Source organism: Vulpes lagopus, chromosome 13, assembly GCF_018345385.1.
Source record: "Vulpes lagopus strain Blue_001 chromosome 13, ASM1834538v1, whole genome shotgun sequence".
In the NCBI taxonomy this organism is placed as follows: Eukaryota; Metazoa; Chordata; class Mammalia; order Carnivora; family Canidae; genus Vulpes; species Vulpes lagopus.
The window spans coordinates 15784201-15804526 of NC_054836.1; the positions used below are offsets into that span (position 1 = coordinate 15784201).

Below are 20326 nucleotides of genomic sequence, written 5' to 3' on the forward strand. Positions count from 1 at the left end.
CAAGAGGTCTTCCCTCTGAGAATTTGCCATGTCCAGCCATACCTGGAGAGCCAGCAGGAAGATCATGTGAAAGAACCTCTACACAAGGATGCTCATGGTCAAGATATATAAGACTCACTTTGATACTAATAGCTTCCAGTGCAAGACTGAGCTGTGAGTAACAAGTTTACCCTGAACCTTCAGACAGGCTTCAGAATGAGGAAGACAATAAGTCAATGAAGGAAGAAATCAAAGAGTTTCCAAGCTAGGTATGAACATAAAGATCAGAGTTGGAAGTCAGAATGTGGTGAAAATTTCTGATTGTTCACCAATATTTGATACCCTTTTCCATGTTAACACATCTTACCATCTGGCCACCCAGCCAGAGACTGCATCTCCCTGCCTACCTTGACATATGAGTAAATTATCATCAAAAGAATGTGAGAGTTAAGTGATTGGGCAACTTCTGTCATCATTCCTATTAGCAAATAATTGCCTTGGACTTCTACTCTTTCTCCTTCCTACAACTCCATAATGGATATGCCTATGCCACGCTTCAATCATGATGCCAAAAACAATACCCTAGGAGACAGCAGGGCAACCAGATGGAAGGAGTCGGTATGCCTGAATGACCTTGTGGTACAGAACAACCTACCAACTTGGAATATTCACTATAGGACTATTATCCAACAGTGAAACTATTTCTTTAAACACTATATTTGGTCTTCTTTATTAGAGTAGCTTAGCCAATGCTCTAACTGATACTATGGGAAAACTGAATGGATTATTGGGTAGTTTCTGTTAACTAAGACTCTCTTGAATTCCCCCAGTCTGGTGCAGCTTGAAGAAATTTTGGCTGCTTATATGTGGTTATAGAGGAGGTGCAGTACAATAGAAGGAGAACTGGCATAGTGTAGATTTTGGTTGAAGCCCCAGCTTGACCTCTAAAAACTGTACAATTTTGATTGAGTTACTTAAACTTTCTAAGCTTCCGTTCACCTATAATCAGAGGATAATAACAATATAGTGGGGATACTGAGAGAACCAAACCCAGTCCTGGAAAAGAATAGGCAATTCATAACCGATAGTATCCTCTCTTCTGGAAACTCAAATCTAGGAATTGGTAGGCATGGTTCTTTATGCTGAGGACTTTATAAGGCAAAGTCCATTACTAGAAATTTTAGGTCTGATCAGCCTTCTTGAACTCTCCATTGAACCATCTCCCCCTATCCAACCCTCCAGCATCTCCATTTCCCACAAACCAAGACATGTAAAGTCTGTAGTTCCTGAGACAATGGCAATTCTGGACCTACATGTTCCTTATAGCAGAAAACAAAAAGGATACTTGGACTAAGGAAGACTAAGGAAGGTGGGTAAGAGTGTGTTCTGTGTGAAATAAATAACTATGGATATGCACCCACAGTTTTGATCTAAATGATGTCTAGACATTCATGGACTCCATATTTATGTGCCCTATACAACTCTTCTGAGACCAAGGGCTAAAATCACATTCCACAAACATCTACAATCAGTCTATTCCACCAATCTCTAGGTTACAAGAGATATAAGGATTAAAAATGGTAAGGCCTCAGGGGCACTTGGGTGGCTTAGTCAGTTAGGCATCTGACTCTTGATCTCAGCTCAGGGTTTGATGTCAGGGTTGTGAGTCCAAGCCCCATGTTGGGCTCCATGCTGGGCATACAGCCTAGTTAAAAAATAAAAAAATAATTAATTAGTTAATTTTTTAAAAGGCAAGGTGTCTATTCTCTTAAAGCTCTCCATTTAATGAGAATAACAGAAACACATATAAAAATCTTCATTACAGACAGACTCTAAAAAGTGCTATAATCTATCAAACAAGCTAGGGTATGGGCTACCATAACAAAGAAGACCAAGATGGAGGGGTTCTGTTTTGTTTTTGTTTCGTTTTGTTTTTTAAGATTTTATTTATTTATTCATGAGAGACACAGAGAGAGAGAGGCAGAGACAGAGACAGAGGGAGAAGCAGGCTCCATGCAGGGAGCCCATGTGGGACTCAATCCCGGGACCACGGGATCACTCCCTGAGCCAAAGGCAGACCCTCTACCACTGAGCCACATAGGCATCCCAAGATGGAGTGGTTTAAACAGAGATTTACTTTTTTTTTTTTTAAGATTTTATTTATTTATTCATGAGAGACACAGAAAGAGAGGCAGAGACACAGGCAAAGGGAGAAGCAGACCCATGCAGGGAGCCCAAGGGGGGGGCGGGTGTCGATCCCGGAACTTCAGGGTCACGCACTGAGCCAAAAGCAGACACTCAACGGCTGAGCCACCCAGGCGTCCCTTAGCAGAGATTTATTTCACTATCATGTAATGTTTGACATGCACGTGCTAAAAGAGGAACTATCCACTTTAAGTAATATTATGAAAGTGGTGACATCTATCCTCTTGGTCTCAGTACTTCTTTTTCTTCTAATATACAACCCCTTTACAACCTCCCCAGTGTAAGTCTGCAATATCCTGGTATTTTGCCCCTGATGCTAGAACATATTTTCCAAAAGAAGTACTGAAGTATTTATTCGTAGCAGGATATAAAAATATGGTACCATATCCACAAATTACAACAGATATAAAGACAATAGAATATAATGTATCATGGAATTTTAAGCATCATTAGGCAGTATTTGGGCAGAGATGGATCTGTGTCAAAAAAAAAAAAAACCCACCTATTCTCAAAACATATCTAGAATAGATGTTGACTATTAAGTGTTAGTGAATGAGCAATAAGTTGGATTGGGGGGAAATATATGGAAGAATTTTTTAAAACTTCAACCCCATGGGTAGACTCTTTCTCTACCCTCAACTACTTTCACTGACAGAACTGGGGACAAATTGACCACATACAGTACTTTGATCATTACCAGGAAATTTTGAAGAGAATTTATCAGATGAAGTTAGTAGAATCAGAAAATTAGACCAGCTCAGCTTTATCATGACTGCACTAAAGTGATCACTTTGCAAAACATTTCTTCGTGAATTTGGGGTAATTTTTTCCTCATCTTAAAATAAATCTGACTATCCTTACCTAGTAAGAAGTAGACTTCAAATTATGTTGATCATAATTTGAATTACTGTGCCCTTTGGAGTTAGTTTGATTTCCTGAGGAGACAAAATAAGTTATTGCATCAACCTACAATTTACTGTGTATTGTTCATTGTCATTATTTTTAATGGTATGATCATTTTTACCTTTTACACCATCATACTCCATTCTTCTTAACTGGCAATCCAATCAAGTTCTAAGATTAGGTTGCTCATTGGTCAGAGAGAAGTATTCATAGACTCTAAATTATTATATTTTCCCCATGACACATTCATATGAAATCACTAGTTCAACCTTTGATCCCAAATAACACTGAAGAACTCTTTTGTTAATATGCTCTCTCGCTATAGTTTATTACAAAATATTCTAAACGATCCAAATTCATTTGTAGCTCACAGTTGAATTCCTGTTTTAAAATCCTCTAGTTCTTATGAATCATGCCAAATCCAGCAATCTGCTTTTCAAAATTTGTACTAGACTAACACTGTTTTCCACAAATCATATTGGTTTTGAAAAGTATGTGCTATATAAAAGCTGACTCAGAACATTTTTAGATGCTTTGGCTTTGTGTTTCTAAAAAGAAGAAAGGAAGAAAGAAAAAGAAGAAGAAGAAGAAGAAGAAGAAGAAGAAGAAGAAGAAGAAGAAGAAGAAGAAGAAGAAGAGAAAAGAAAAGAAAAAAGAAATAGAGGAAAGAGAGAAAGAAAGAAAAGAAAAAAGAAAAAATCTGGTCATACTCAAATCACAGGTCCTTTTGGCCAGTTACATGCAAAAACTGCAGAAATTTCATCTGTAATATTAACTCCTAACAACCTAATGAAAGTTCTTTAATACCACGGTTTTTAATCCAATATTGTGTTGCCTTTATAATATCTACAAACTAACTTGTAAACAACTTCATATTTTCAATCTGTTTACGTAGAAACGTACTATATTCAACACACTATAATACTGAACAAAAAAAACTTTCAGAAAAAATGCAGAAATATAATTGTTAGTTTAATTATAAAACAAAAATATTTGGGCCTTCATTTTAAATATTTTAATTAAAAGAAGAAAAGCAGTCTTAATTGGAGTTTGCTATAATTAGCCAACTTATATTAATATAATAATAATCCCTTGCCCTTTTCATGTGCAAAAGAGATCATGAAAAAGAGAATGACCTTTGTTCTACCAAAACTTAAAACATGAAAGCATATTGCTTTGTTTGATCATTTATGACTCCAGATCATTTTAAAAATTCAACAGTGCTTAGACCTATTTAACAATCTCTTCCTGGACGCCCGGGGGCGGTGGCGGTTGAGCATCTGCCTTTGGCTCAGGGCTTCATCCCGGGGTCCTGGGATCCAGTCCCCGCCTTGGGCTCCCCGCGAGGAGCCTGCTTCTCCCTCTGCCTATATGTCTTTGCCTCTCTCTGTGTGTCTCTCATGAGTAAACCAAGTATTTTTAAAAAATCATTAAAAACTAACAATCTCTCTTCATTCTTTGTGATTTGTGCTTTAAACACAGAGATTCCTTCTTCTAAAACTTTTTAAAGTGATGATTTTCTAGTCTCACTAGACATAAAAAGTGTAAGGTTCTGTTTCTACCACAAGGAGTCAGTCCATGGTAATTTCATCCTCAAAGGAGTTTAATATTACCCCATGGAGTCAGTGACTACAAAATAAAATATGTACTAAAACATGAAAGTCCTTAGTTGCCTTAGCTGTGATTCGAGAACAATGACAGAAAATTGCGGTTGGGTGTTTATTTTCCTTTGTTTTTCTAATCAGATGAGTTCTGAGGATGTTGCAAAATCCTCTTGCAATTCAGGTCTTGGACACTCTTCCCTGAGGCTGGTTCCAACTCCGAGTAAATCGTCCCCTCCTCCCGCCTACACATTCTCTCTCTCTCCCTACCCCTTATATTTTAAAAACCCGCCAAGACTTTGAAACAGGGACAGTAGCTTTATTTTAGGCTTGGGGTGCCTGACCGGCTTAGGGTACGGAGTTGGCCTTCCTCTCTCAGAGGCAAGGAGGAGGCGGTAACATGGGGTTTAAGAGCTTGTCGGGGGATCCCTGGGTGGCGCAGTGGTTTAGCGCCTGCCTTTGGCCCAGGGTGCGATCCTTGAGACCCGGGATCGAATCCCACATCGGGCTCCCGGTGCATGGAGCCTGCTTCTCCCTCTGCCTGTGTCTCTGCCTCTCTCTCTCTCTCTCTCTCTCTCTCTCTCTCTCTCTCTCTCTCTCACTGTGTGCCTATCATAAATAAATTAAAAAAAAAAAAAAAAAAGAGCTTATCGGGCCGGGGCACAGGGTCTGCGCGGCTTAGGGTGCGGGATTCGAGATCCGCGCGATCCGGGGTGCACGTCACTCAGAGACGGCATTCGGACTCCTCGGCTGTCACCAGCAGCCCTTCCTAGCGCGGCTGCCAAGTAGGTCTCAACAGCCCCTCTCCAGCGTGGCCCGAGAACGCGGCGCATCACCAAGGACCCCGTTAGAGCGCGGCGTCTCAGGCCCCATCCCAGACTAACCAGCGGGAGCCTGAGCGGGAGGGGGCGGGAGCAAATCTGTGTTTGAATAAGGCCTGCAGGGGATCCACGCTGAAGCCTGGGAACCACGGCCCCAAAGAATTGCACGGAATGTTGGCTCCTCGGGACGTTAACGACAAGGGGGAGGAGCGGGCCTCCCTCGGGCGGAACACTGGGCCATTTGAAAGAGAACCTGGAGCGGCCCGGTTGCAAAGCGGGGAAACCCCGGGTTGGGCCGCGGGGACGGTCCGAGCGCTGTTCCTCGCCCGCGGGAGCCGCGCGGGCGCCCGGCACCTGCAGGGGGCGCTGGACCGGCCGCCGAGCAGGAGGCGGGGTCTGCGGCGCGCGGGGCGGCTCCGCGCTCCCGGGCTCGGCCCCCGGGGCTGGGCCCCCGCGCGGGGCTGGCGCGCCCGCAGCAGCTGCGCCGCAACCTGCCGTCTGGCCGCGCCGAGGAGCGGGTGAGTCCCTGGGGCGGCCGCGGCTCGCTCCGCCGCCGCGCGTGCCCCTGCGAGGGCGGGCGCGGGCCCCCGGCCCCGGGGCCGCGGCGCTGCGGGGCGAGCGCAGCCCGGCTGGGCCCCTGTGCGCGGCTCGCCCGGGGCGCGCTCCCCCCGCCCGGCTGTCCGCGAGCACAGTGCTCCGCTGTGGCCGGCGCCGGGGCCGGGAGCCAGGGGCTCGCAAGGAGGTCCTGGCGCGGGGCGGGCGGCAGGACGGTGGCTCATTAAGCTTCGCCCTTCGGTCGGACCCAGACGGCGAGTTTTCCAACTTGGCGAGATCGCCTCGAGCTGCACAGCCTGATGAATGACTGGGAGATGGGGCTTGAAGCCGCGCGGCTCGCCTTCAGGTCTCCTAGCAACGGGAGGTTCTCATTTTAAGTTCTGGGAACGTTAGTCCTGCAGTTTGAGGATCTGGCGCGGGGCTCAAGTTCTCTCCAAATAGTTGATCGAGGCTGCCTGTAATATCGTGGGTCAAACCCACTGGAAGGGATTGGTAGACAGAAAATTTGCAAACACCTCTAAATTCCTTTCTCTTAAAAAAAAAAAAATCCCCACGACATCCAGACTTTTACTAAGATTTATTTTAACACAGATTTTAAGCATGAAGCAATGCTTTAAAAAACAGTTAAATGTGGGTAAGCAAGTATACACTTGAAAGAAGAGAAGCTTTGAAAAATGCGACGCAGTCCCATATTGTGCTCCAGTCATTGAGGTTTTTTTCATATTCCAAACTGTTTGAAAAAAACATGAGTCAGTTTGGGCTGTGTCAATATTTAGCAGGAACGTCAGGTCAGCCCTCCTGGTACGGCAAAATGGAACAGTCGCATCAAAAATATGGTTTGCTTTTTAAAGGGGATGAAAGTTAGAGAACTTTGGGTCAAATCTGGACTTCCTAACATCTGAACACTGTGTTATTTCCTCTTTTTTTTTTTCATGAAGATTTCACTGCAGAATTTAAATTATATATTTGGCTAATGTCTGATGGAAACCAACATATTTTATTTGACGGCTATTTTATTTTCTTGGCTTCTGGCACAAATTTGACAGGCTCTCTCATTGGCCTGGGCTTTTCCTTGGCCTTGCTCTCCTTTACTGTCACCCTACCATGCGGATGAATGGGTGGATACTTCTCCAAGGCCACTTTGCCATTTCACCCAGATTCTGTACAAAGTAGCCCTCAATCAGCAAACACTGCCAACTTGCTTGAGGCCCCAGGACCAGGTCTACAAGAGAGCCCTCACTCTTTCCATGCCACAATCTGCCTATTAAAACTGCCTTTCTTTAGAATCCATTGCCCTACCACACAGTTAGCTGTTGAAATTTCTGCCTTTTCCCTTAGACTTTGAGGGTTGTTTTTTTTTTTTTTAAGCTAAATTTATTTATTCATGAGAGACACACAGAGAGAGGCAGAGACATAGGCAAAGGGGGAAGCAGGCTCCCTGTGGCTCCCTACAGGGAGCCTGATGCAGAACTTGATCCCAGTGTCCTGGGATCACAACCCTAGCCAAAAGCAGACACTCAACCACTGAGCTACTCAGACATCCCTAGGCTTTGAATTTTTGAGAGTGGAGGCTCCATCTTGTTTGACTTTGTATTCTCACTGCCCAATATTGTTGTTCACAATGTAGTTAATGAGTTAATACTGAATAAGTGTCGATTTGTATGTTAGCATCTTTGCCATCCTACAGCTTAGAGTTAAAATATCTAAACATAGTGAATTATTTCTTATTTGGTTACAGCAGATAAAAATTCTATTCTATTCCTACTCCTAGACACAAACATACCTCCCAGATTACTCTATCTATAATGTTGGTTAGGTCACTAAACAATTTGGAATTATACTTGTCAAGGAAATAGACTGTAAGCTCCTCCAGAACAGACACAAATTCTCATTGCTTTGTCCTCCTCCATGTCTATCATAGAGTTCCATAAATGGAACTGATGATTGGATGATTGACATATGCTTTTACTCAGAACTTTTTCAAAAGCTAGTGATAGACACCCAAATCAAACTAAAGCAGAAAAGGCAATGTATTGGCTTGTGTATCTGAAAAATTCGTGATCTGGTCTCAAGAACTCTAAATATTTAAAATATATCACCAGGACTCTTCTATACCTTTCCCCATTTCTTGCTTGTACTTTTTTGTGTTGGCTTTCTTTGTTCTGTTGAAGACATCTTCCTCCTTAGAGCATGTGGGATAAAGGACAGATGGCTTCTATCATCCCCACTTAACAAATGTTGAAGACATCTCCCATATGTAAATGTCAGAGAAGGACTCTAGTTCAACCAGGGTTCTATGCCATCCCTAAGCCAGTCAGTGCCATCAAGGGAATAGAGAACTGTGATTAGCCAAGACTGAGTGACATGCCAAAAGGAAATGTTTTAGATCATTAAAAAGTAAGGGGAAAATCTGGACAGACCAAAACAAATATCCCCAGGAGGAATATTGCAAAATTTTGAAATAGATAATATATGGAAAATATTCTCAGAGCACTTCGACAAAGGCAGATAGTTGGCATTATATAAAGATAGCTCCTCTTTATTTTTTGAGAAAATCAAACCTTTAAATTTGTTTTAAGTATTTTAAGCTACCTCTGGAAACAACTTTCCACTTAATAAAGTATTACAGGTATTCTAAAATTTAGAAACACTTGGGACATTCTGATAATCAAGTTGTTGTATATCTAATCTGTTTTTCTGATTGAATTTCATAAAGTGAAAATTGGCAAGATAGTCCTCTAGAAATAAATTTAGAACTAATAAAAATAGTGAATAAAATTGCGATATCATGTTCCCTTCCTTTAAAAAAAAAAAAAATGCTATGTCAAGCCAGAGGAGGATCTGTGAAGGGTGTTAAGGCAAAGATTCCTTTGTAAGGTAGAAAGTTTGACAAAATCTCCACGGGGTTGACCAGGAGAACAGGCATGTCAGTGATTGAACACAACTCAACAACTCCAGGGAAAATGTACTAACAATTCCTGTCTTACCAACAAAAACCAGCCTGTTACTCTGATGAGAAAATGGCACCTGAAAATACAGCCTTTTGGTCCTTTATGCCACTATCAGGGTCCACCTTACCAAGAGTGTTTATTCTGTTTATCATCTGAACCTCAGACTACATTTCCCCATAAAATCATGTAATTATTACATCAGATTCCAGTATCAACCCCAAAAGTCTATTAAACACAACATCCTAAAGTATAATCTTACTTAAGCTAATTCCAACTTCTACTGATAACATTGTTACTCAAAAAAAAAAAAAAATGCATTCCTAATTCTATTTACCTTTGAGCAGAGTTGGCTTTCCTCTAAATGAGCACCTGGAGTTAACTTCTCCTAAAATAAAAGGCAACATCTGACATGTTTGTCATTCATTGCACCAATAGCTGGACAAAGCAAAGCTGTTACTATTGACACAGGGGCACTGGTTTGAGATTCTGACAGATTATGTGAGGTTAAATGGTAAATCAGTCACTATTTTAATTGTACTTTCTAGGCCACGCTGGTCCTTATGTGAGTAAATTTTTTCTGTTGCCCTATCAAATATTAATATCTTAAATAGTATAGACTTGAAGAAGATAATTATATTTATTTTCAAAGTGGCTAAGGCTGTTCTATTTTACAGAATTAATGGAGACCAGACAAGACATTACAAGCCAAGAAGAACTTTGGACAATGAAGCCTAGGAGAAACCTAGAAGAGGATGATTATTTGGTAATACATTAATAATAAGTAATTGAAATCTAGAAACAGAATTTTAATGCTTCCTGTATCTCCTAGGGTTGTAACAGTGATTTTCACCCCAGCTGACAGGTATTTTCACTCTGATTCCTGTCACTGATACTGTGATGGGTAAGCATTCAGCATGGTGTATAAGAGAAATTGTACTTTGACTGTCACAGACTTAGCTGAATAACCTGAATAAGTCACTGAAAATCCTGGGCCTTGGTTTATCTATAAAATAAGAAAGTTGGAACAGATCAGCTTCAAGGCCCTTCCAATTCCTTCTAACTTTCTGCATATCTAAGTCTCTTAAAAGAGTCATCAGCAGGGGCACCTGGGTGGCTCAGTTGGTTAAGCATCTGTCTGTCTTCTGCTCAGGTCCTGGGATCAAGCCTTGCATAGGGCTTCCTGCTCAGCAGGGAGTCTGCTTCTCTCTCTGTACTCTCTCTCAATAAATAAAAAATCGTTTTAAAAAAACAGTTTTGTAAGCATGCATTTTTTCATAGTTGTTATGGCAGCTTACCAAGAGATCATCAAGTTAATTGATGATTCACTGTTTAAACAAATAGATTCAGTTTTTTTTTTTAATCTATTTATTTACTCATGAGAGACACACAGAGAGGCAGAGACACAGGCAAAAAGAGAAGCAGGCTCCATGCAGGGAGGCTGATGGGGTACTTGATCCTGAGACTCCAGGATCACACCCTGGGCCAAAGGCAGACACTCAACCACTGAGCCACAAGGCATCCCAATTCAGTTTTGAAATAAGAATCACTTGTCCTAATTTTGTATCACCTGAAAATTAAAGGTTTCTTACTACATTATTTGACTGAAAAAGTGGTGGAAATTTTGGTTCCAAACTCTTTTTGCCTTTCAAAATTAAATCAACTGCAGTTTTTAAAGAAATTATTTTAAAAATAAATAAATAAATAAAATAATTATTTTATCTTAATTATTTTAATAGGAAAGATAATATATAATAATTTTATATGTTCTTCTTTAAATTGTTTTTGTTAATTGTTTTAATAGGAATAATAAGATATCACAGGTACATATTCTATAAAATAAGTATGAATAAAATAAAATCATTTTCATTTTTCAAATTAACCATCTTGCTTGCTGTTCTATAATTTTTCATCATTAACCAGAAAATTGATCTCAGTTGAGTACTTAGATTGTTTTGACATGCAGGGATGACAGAAGCTGTATCATGCTCAACTCCCTTCTAAATGCAGCAACTGGAAAAAGCATTGGAATAACAGTGATTTATCATGGAAAGTAAAAGTCAAATGGTGAAATGCTACTTTTAAACACTAAAAATTATAGAGAACTATGTGAATTAAAGTTATTCTGATTAAATGAGGAAATGAAGAAGATTATCCCATCATGTTAAACATTAAAATGTTATGATTCTACATAGAGAACTATAAGAAATAAGGAATAACATATTGGAGGAAAAAGTAAATTTATTCATCAGAACAACAAATTATGAAACATCCTAAGTTCTTCTTTAAAAGTGTTTTTTTAAAATTTTTTTTTAATTTTTTTTTAATTGATTTATGATAGTCACAGAGAGAGAGAGAGAGAGAGAGAGAGAGGCAGAGACATAGGCAGAGGGAGAAACAGGCTCCATGCACCGGGAACCCGACGTGGGATTCGATCCCGGGTCTCCAGGATCGCGCCCTGGGCCAAAGGCAGGCGCCAAACCACTGCACCACCCAGGGATCCCCCAAAAGTGTTTTTTTTTAATTTGCTGATATATCAGTTAGGGAAATGACAAAATATTCAATATAACCTTTTTTGAATTTTTGACTGCTTAGAAATGCAACTGGGTAAACAAGTATAACTTTCTTAGGAAGTAGATCATCTCTATGGGATTTAACTGGGTATCTAACCTTTGTACCTTCTGATAGAGTATTTGTCAATTACTTATACAATGAGATATTTTAGAAATACAAAAGCAAAGAACAGCATGATGGAAAGTATATATTTTTATAGTTGTAATGACTGTACTATTCCTGATTCTTTGTACTCGAATTAATGAAGAATTCACTCTTTAGTTCTTTGTGGAGAGTTATCCGATTACCAATAAGAATATTATAAAATAAATTCAACCATTACAATACAAGTTTTACTATTTTCATCAAAGATTACTGGATTGTTTTTCAATTTTAGTTCCCTCTTACATTATTCCATTCTTTCATGCCTTCAGGACAGAAACACAGTTGTCTTAGCTTTGATGGAGATAGCTTCTGTCTTTTAAAAAAAGCATGTATTCTTTTGTCTTAAAGAAAAATGAATAACAGAAATTGACAAAGAATCCCAGCATAGCTAAAGCTACCTTTGATCAGTGCTGTGTAGACTATGACATCTTTAGCTAACCAGTACCCAAAAGCAAGGTTCTGAATGTCCTTTCTTACTGATAAACTAATTACTTATTTTGCTCATTGTGCTTAAGAGAAATCCCATTGTTTGTTTAAGATGTTGATTTTCTTTCCTTTGTAGGATAAGGACTCAGGAGACACCAGAGTGCTGAAAAGACCTGTGCTTTTGCACATGCATCAAACAACCCACTTTGATGAATTTGATTGTCCTGCCGAGCTTAAGCACAAACAAGAACTCTTTCCAATGTGGCGCTGGCCAGTTAAAATTGCTGCTGTCATCTCATCTCTGACTTTTCTTTACACTCTTCTGAGGGAAATAATTCACCCTTTTGTAACTTCCCACCAACAGTATTTTTACAAAATTCCAATCCTGGTCATCAACAAAGTCTTGCCAATGGTTTCCATCACCCTCTTGGCACTAGTTTATTTGCCAGGCGTGATAGCAGCCATCGTACAGCTTCATAATGGAACCAAATATAAGAAATTTCCACACTGGTTGGATAGATGGATGTTAACAAGAAAACAATTTGGGCTTCTCAGTTTCTTTTTTGCTGTCCTGCATGCAATTTACAGTTTATCCTATCCAATGAGGCGATCCTACAGATACAAGTTGCTAAACTGGGCATATCAACAGGTACGGTGACAATGTTGACAATATCCCTAAACTAAAGAATCCAAATCATCTAATAAATAAACACTTTCTTATTTTAAAAACCTCTTTTGAAATGCTGTGTTGGGAATGTAATCTGCATTAACTCTTCATGGAAGCTTAGTTATATTTAGCTTCACACTGAGTTTACGCTGAAAATAGTAAACTCCAATTTTAACAACATAAACATGTTCATGTTTGTTCATGGACAGGGCCACATAGCAACCTCCCGCCACCCTCCCAAGATGACTTTTTAATGCTCACTGTTCTTATTTACCACACACACATGCACGTTACAATCCTAACCATCAAGTAACTATTAAAACAGATTATATACATGTTGCATTCAAGGAAAGAGACTGATAGCTCCTATGTCATTTCTCATAGAAAAATGCACAAAGTCACAAATTTGTGGAGGCTCCTAGTTATCAGGCCCTCCATTGTAAGACAGAAGGAATATAGAAGAAGATTCATCTGCTGGAAACAAATGTTTGCATATCTCTTTCTTCTTTTCACCCCCTGGTAGGTCCAACAAAATAAAGAAGATGCCTGGATTGAGCATGATGTTTGGAGAATGGAAATTTATGTGTCTCTGGGCATTGTGACTCTTGCAATTCTGGCTCTGTTAGCTGTGACATCTATTCCATCCGTGAGCGACTCTTTGACATGGAGAGAATTTCACTATATTCAGGTAAACTATATGTAAAATAACTGGTCCCTCAGAGAGGTGAATCTTTTTTGTAATTATAATATCAAGTATATTGACTTTACCCCATAAAAAATAACAAATGGTTTTCCAATAGCAAAGTTCCCACACTTGTTTCAATTCAATAATATGCTTTCCAATCATTTTCCCTTCTAAATGAAAGTATTTCTAAATGGAAGTATTTTCTAGACATAAATTAAAGGCATTAGTAAAAAATATATATATCTAACATTTGAAACTTGTTAGATAATTTTCTATCCATCTAATAACTACACAGGTGATATTTTAGGAATTTAATATCCACGGTTTATTAGTTCCCCCCAAATAAAATTATTCTTTTGCCTGTCCCCTGATTTTATGTATGCCTTTTAAGTTACACTTAAAAGTGTACTATCTATAGATAGTGGTACTATCTATAAAAACGTATCTTCTTGAAATACAGTTTTATCTACCAAAAATATTCTAATAGCTAATTTTAAAGACTTTTTTCCAACTTACATTTTATGTAGATTACTGGAAGTTTCTCAGTATTCTGGAATTCAAAAGTATCTCAGATTTACTGAGTTTAATCTGCTAGTGGTAGATTATGCCCTAAGAAGAGCAGTGTGTCAGAACTCACAGGGAGATCCATGTCTGACAGGATTCAAAGGACTCAATTTAATTTAGTCGTAGCACTGCCCAGATTTTTAAAAATATGTAGCTTTAGCTTATATAGATGGACATTTTTGGGAATCCCTACAAAGTCAGACATTTCCCTACTATCCCTTCTACATGTCTATACATATACTCCTACGGACACTTTATCAGGACAGGGAAATATGTCTGTGTCTGAATTATTATAATGGAGCTTAGAAATGGTGCCACATGCATAGTATTTGATTATTTTGTAGGCTCAGCTTGATAGCCACTAGAGTTCTGTGTTCCTCAATAAATTCCTTTCTTCCTACACTTGATCACACATATGCTGAGCATCACGTTTTAGGTTTAATTAAGAATTCAGCCACTGCATCTTGACTACCCAGACCATTCTACTGTGTACACAATACCTACCTACCCATAATATGTATTCAGTACACATTTGGTAAAATTAATCTTCAACCAATCACATATGTTTTTCAGTTAATAACCTAGAAACTTCATTTAGAATTCAAGAATTAGTTATTCTATGATTTACTTTGGAGATTTATATTTGAAAATATAAACTTAGCTATTTGATTGTATTCATTAGGGCTTAAGAGTGCTTACTGCTGAATAATTGTGAGTTGGATTCATTCTGGCAGGCTAATGACCATTTCCAGTAAAGTGAATAGAAGTCAAAACTTATCTAGAAGAGCTATTGTCAGAATCCCATAAAAATACATAGGTAAACAACTATTTTTAAGCAACCTTTTCTGGATAGTGCCAAGTATCCCAATGCAAGTTGAAATTTTTCTTCACATCTTCATATCTCTGTGTTGTTTAAACAGTGAAAATAATTGTTGGCACTTTTCCATTTTATCAGGATGTTTGATTTTTAACATAGGCCAAGCTCATTCACTTTAGTATTTATTCGCATACGAAAATCAGTTACTTTAGTTGCTTTCATACTTGATAAAGATCACTGATATCAAATTGATTTTTACACAATTGTCAGTCAACCTATTAATATTTACTGAGCACCTAAAATACACAAATCATTGTGTTGATTCTGTAGGGAACCCATGATGAGTAAAAGTCCTTGATTTTAAATGTCTCTTGATAGGCAGAATGGAGGCAAATGCTCAAGGGACAAAGCACCATAAAATAAATGTCAGAAGATAGATGAACAAAGTGTGGAGAAAAGAAAGACAATGTTATTGGTTAGCTGAGGTTGAAAGGAGATTGTGAACTTTCTCAACTTAACTTGGGGACAGAGACATTATGCAAAGTTAAGGAGGTGAGGTGGGGATATGTGAAAAGAATGTAAAGATGTGAGTGGACATTGTTAAGAAATATAATAAGGAAATAATCACAGATGAGTGAAGGAATTTGCAAGCAACAGAACAGGTCTAGACGAGGTAGGATGGAACAAAGTCTTACTGAACCAATCCCACCAAGATCCTTTTTTTTTTTTTCTCTTTTGCAGAGCAAGCTAGGAATTGTTTCCCTTCTATTGGGCACAATACATGCATTGATCTTTGCCTGGAATAAATGGGTAGATATAAAACAATTTGTATGGTATACACCTCCAACTTTTATGATAGCTGTTTTCCTTCCAATCGTTGTCCTGATATGTAAAGCCATACTCTTCCTGCCATGCTTGAGGAAGAAGATACTGAAGATTAGGCATGGTTGGGAAGACGTCACCAAAATTAATAAAACTGAGATGTCTTCCCAGTTGTAGAATTACTGTTTACACACGTTTTTGTTCCTTATTGATTACTATAAACATTTCAGATTTGTATTTGTTTAATAAAATGACCACTTGAGGGTCTTAATGTATCTCTTAATGTTTGTGTGTCATGGGTTTGAAGCAGGTGTAGTTTTTTGTAGATTTTAAATTTTGACTGAAAGCAAAAAATCTTTAGTACAATCTCTATGTTCAATAGAAAAAAGCATAAGAAAACAATCACATCTGATATGTCAGACTATGTAGCATTATAAATAATAAAAGGAAGCCCTCGCAGTACCAGTCCTCATTAAAAGGTATCATGAGCCATGAAAAAATGTATTATCTGAATCTACCATGCAGGTATAGCCAGTATTTATGACTGTTGTTAAACATGGGTCTCATTTTCCTGTAACCGGGTATTATTCATGAAACACCAATTACGAAAAAACATACAGACTGTGTCTACATAAGTAAAGCAACAGAATAGCATCAGATGTACATCCAGGCAAAATAAAACTCAGGCTGCCCAGGAGGAAAAAACTAATCCACTTTTGTATATGAGTTATGTACAACTCAGTTCAGCATCATATATTGCTGAAAGCATACTTTGAACCAGTTCCTCAAAAAGCAAAGTATACATCTGCTTTCAGAAATCACTAACCCAACATAGTATACTTCAGAGGTTTTTATAATTAGCAAAACCAACTATAAACCGTATCTTTTATATAGATAAACCACTTATTATGATTAAGAACAGTAGGGCTCTGCTAATGATACAAATTAGGAAAAACAGCACCTTCACTGAGTTTTCATTTTTAACAAACTTTTATTCTGTTAGAAAAAAAAAAAAGGATAATTCTTGGGGCACCTGGGTAGATCAGTTGGTTAGCATACAACTCTTCAGTTCAGGGTTGTGAGATCAAGTCCCACATAGTCATCAAACCTGCTTAAGATTCTCTCTCCCCTTCCCCCCCCCCAAAAAAAATATATTTTTTTTAAGATTTTATTTATTCATGAGAGACACAGAGAGAGAGAGAGGCAGAGACACAGACAGAGGGATAAGCAGGCTCTATGCAGGGAGCCCGACGTGGAACTTGATCCTGAGTCTCTAGGATCAGGCCCTGGGCTGAAGGCGGCACTAAACTGCTGAGCCACCTGGGCTGCGCCAGTAAATAAATTTTTAAATAAAGGACAGTTCTTCATTTATTACATGGGAGCTAAGGAGCCTTCTGGAGTATACATTTGAATCCTATGCACTATTGAGATTCAGACTTATGGAGACAGATCTATCTCTCCAGTTAGTGAAGAGTTCAGAGTAGCATAATTGGAAACAGCAGACGATAAGGCCGTTGATAAAAATTCACCATTAGAGAAGGAATCTAGGGCTTTAGAATGGCAAAGCAGATTCTTCAAGGGGATATACCAGTGGTACCTCTTCACTAAGTGTGTGATGCATGTCGCATACCCTTACTAACCAGCCCTGGGATGCTGTAATCAAGTACCTGCCCTCTCAATTGCATTGCATGAAGCATAGTGGCAACATCCCCAGTACTGAGAGGGAGAAATCAATTCCAGCCTTCCTGGCACCAAGACATCATGGACACTGCAGCTTGGGAACAGGATTTCAACCTGAAGCAGCATCTTGATAAAGCTATCAGAGACAACAGCTGAGTTCTAGTATGGTTATTGGGAGTCTTTTTCTGTTAGCCATGGTAATACACAACGACAGGCCTATTCTGAAGCACAGAATTTACCCATCAGGGAATTCCCAATGATAGAAGAAAAAGAGTCTACAAGGACCTTAAAAGTAAGGCATAAAAACATGTAGATTCAATTTGGTACTCATAGGCTTTTGAGAACTGGACCATCTACTCTTTGTATCTTTTTTTAATTTTTTACAATGGTTGGATAGTATTGTTATTAGAAGAAAATGATAAAATTTGTCTTAAAAGAACGAATATTCTGGTAATGAGCTTGGATTTCCTTCTGCTCAATGGACATTTATAGAGCACCTCCCCTATATCAGGCCCTCTGATATATCAGAGGATGATATATCAAGATAGAAATGACCTAGTCCCTACTCACAGTCTCATAGGGAAGACAAGTGTTAGGCCAGCAATGGATTCTAGGCTTACTGGTATCCGAAAGGAGGAAATGACCAGTTCTGTCTAGAAGGACAAAGTCAGAAAAGTATGAGGTTGAAGCAAAAAGAAAAAAAAGGAAAAATCTGAAATAAAGTATAAGAGTCATTCAAAGAGAATGGGAAGATAGGTAGCTCTGTGAGCAGCATGGAGGTGTGAAGTGATGGGATAAGATGTGTTAAAGGACTAAAGTCCTGGAATAGCATATATGAAGGAAACACTAGATTGGGTAGGGACCCAGGCCAGATAGATCAACAAGGTCCTTGCATGACATGAAGCTTAGTTTGGACTTTTGCATTTCAAAAAGATTTATCTGTAGACTATTCAGTAGACAGATTTGATTGTGGGGTCAAAGGATGAAGGCAAGTTGGAAGACTAGAAGACTATCTCAGGAAACAATTGCAATCTCCCAGGACAGAAATAGTTAATATTTTAAACGAAGGTTCTTACAGAGGGGATGGATAAAAAAGGGAGCTAATCAAATGTGGTAGAAAGGCACAATTTCCAGGAATTCGTGACCAATAAAATATGGGGAGTGAGAGGGAAGTAGGCAGTTAGAATGAGAATTCTAGGATTCAGTTAGATTGGATGACTTAAAAAATGATGCCATGGCATTATTTACAGTGGCCAAGAAATGGGAGCAACCCAAGTGTCCATCCACAGATGAATGGATAAAGAACACACACACACACAAACATATTCACACAGGAATATTATTCAGCCATAAAAAAGAATGAAATTTTGCTACTTACAGCAACTTGCAGTGGATGCAATCTAGACAGTATAATACTGAGATAAGTCAATCAAGGACAGACACCATATGATTTCACTCACACGTGGAATTTAAGAAGCAAAAGAGAGTCAAACAAAAAACAGACTCAAATACAGGGAACAAATGTATGGTTACCAGGGAGAGGTAGATGAGGGGGATGAAATAGGTAAAGGGGATGAAGAATATGCTTATTGTGATGAGCACTGAATAATGTATAGAATTGAGGTTTGGGAGGGGGGATTTGCTTGCTTGCTTTAGTGGGGGGAGGGCAACGAGAGAGGGGGAGAAAGAATCCCAAACAGGCTCCAGGCCCAGCAGGGCTCAATCTCACAACCCCAAGATCATGACCTGAGCCAAAACCAAGAATCAGACTCAACCGACTGAGCCACCCAGACGCCCCTAGAATTGTTGAATCACTATATTGTATACCTGAAACTAATACAACACTCTTTGTTAACTCTACTGGAATTTTTAAAATAAATAAAAATGAATGAACAAATGCATGCATGAATGATGGTATGAAACAGAATCGGGAATTCTACAGAAGAAGCAGATCTTGTAACCAAAACAAAAACCACAAGAGTGGTCTGTACATTGTATGCTGTTTACAGTCATCTCGGTTGCTCAAGGATGCCGTGTGGTTTTTTAGTTTCAGCATACAGAAATGTAACTATGAAAGGCATACAATTTGGGGCAGTGAGAAAAAAAGAAAAGTATTTCCCAGCTCCTTTGATAGGTGATTTTATTTTAGTGAAACTGCTGATACAATTAACATGATTGTGGAAATCGTCACATTGTCTCACTGGAGCTCAAAGAATAGCAAGTAGAAAAGCTGCTGGCCTGGAGCCCAAAGCCTTCCTTCCCCGGAGCTTCCTTTTCTACTTAAAATGAGGTCTGCCTAGGGTTTATTTTCTTTATGCTTTTGCTCTACAGGAATCTTACAGTCTTTCATTTAAAAAACAAAAACAAAAACAAAAAAAAACTTGATGTCTTTTTACTATTTTAAAAATGAGCCCATTTAATCATCTCTGAAGACAATAAAAAAGAAATTTATGATTCTGATCTGATTTTCAGACCATAGATCTCATGTCTGAGGAAGCCTGTAAAGAATTATTAAGCATGGGATCTGTAACATTAAACATATAAATTAATAACAAAAATATGTGATTTTCACTGGTAACAATTAACTGTGGAATTTTCATCCAAGAAAATGAACAAGTTGTAGTAGCTCCTTTTTCTAAAACCAATCTTCAAAGTACAAGTATTAGAAATTTTCCAGTTTGGATTTTAACTTTAAGTCTTAGTCGGTTAATTAGAATTCCTCTTTCTTCATGCCAATTTTTCCAGGTGTTTTCAAGAGGCCCTCTGAAGAGGTAATAAATTATTTGATCCATTTGTGGAAAATAATCCTATGCTTGAATAAATTAATGAATCACTGACTTGTGACCATTGCACATGACCCGAGGCTAAAGTTCAGTCCTTTCTTTCCAGCTAATACTACTTCTTCAGCTGGTCAGGGGTCCTCACATTTATTGCT

General features: G+C 38.8%; 1 protein-coding gene across 2 annotated transcripts in view; it reads left to right on the forward strand.

Moving 5' to 3' along the window:
• The first annotated feature begins 5875 nt into the window (after window positions 1–5875).
• Window positions 5876–20326, forward strand: part of STEAP1 (STEAP family member 1) — a 34178-nt gene continuing 19727 nt past the window's right edge. Inside the window, exons 1-5 of one of the 2 annotated variants that reach the window (XM_041727302.1) lie at window positions 5876–6027; window positions 9690–9778; window positions 12293–12805; window positions 13347–13511; window positions 15631–15994. In XM_041727302.1, the coding sequence (XP_041583236.1) occupies window positions 9695–9778; window positions 12293–12805; window positions 13347–13511; window positions 15631–15888 (1020 nt within the window). In that variant the 5' untranslated portion in view covers window positions 5876–6027; window positions 9690–9694 and the 3' untranslated portion in view covers window positions 15889–15994. Of the gene's footprint in view, window positions 6028–9689; window positions 9779–12292; window positions 12806–13346; window positions 13512–15630; window positions 15995–20326 lie in introns of those variants that run through there. The other variant, XM_041727303.1, reaches the window with a different exon arrangement.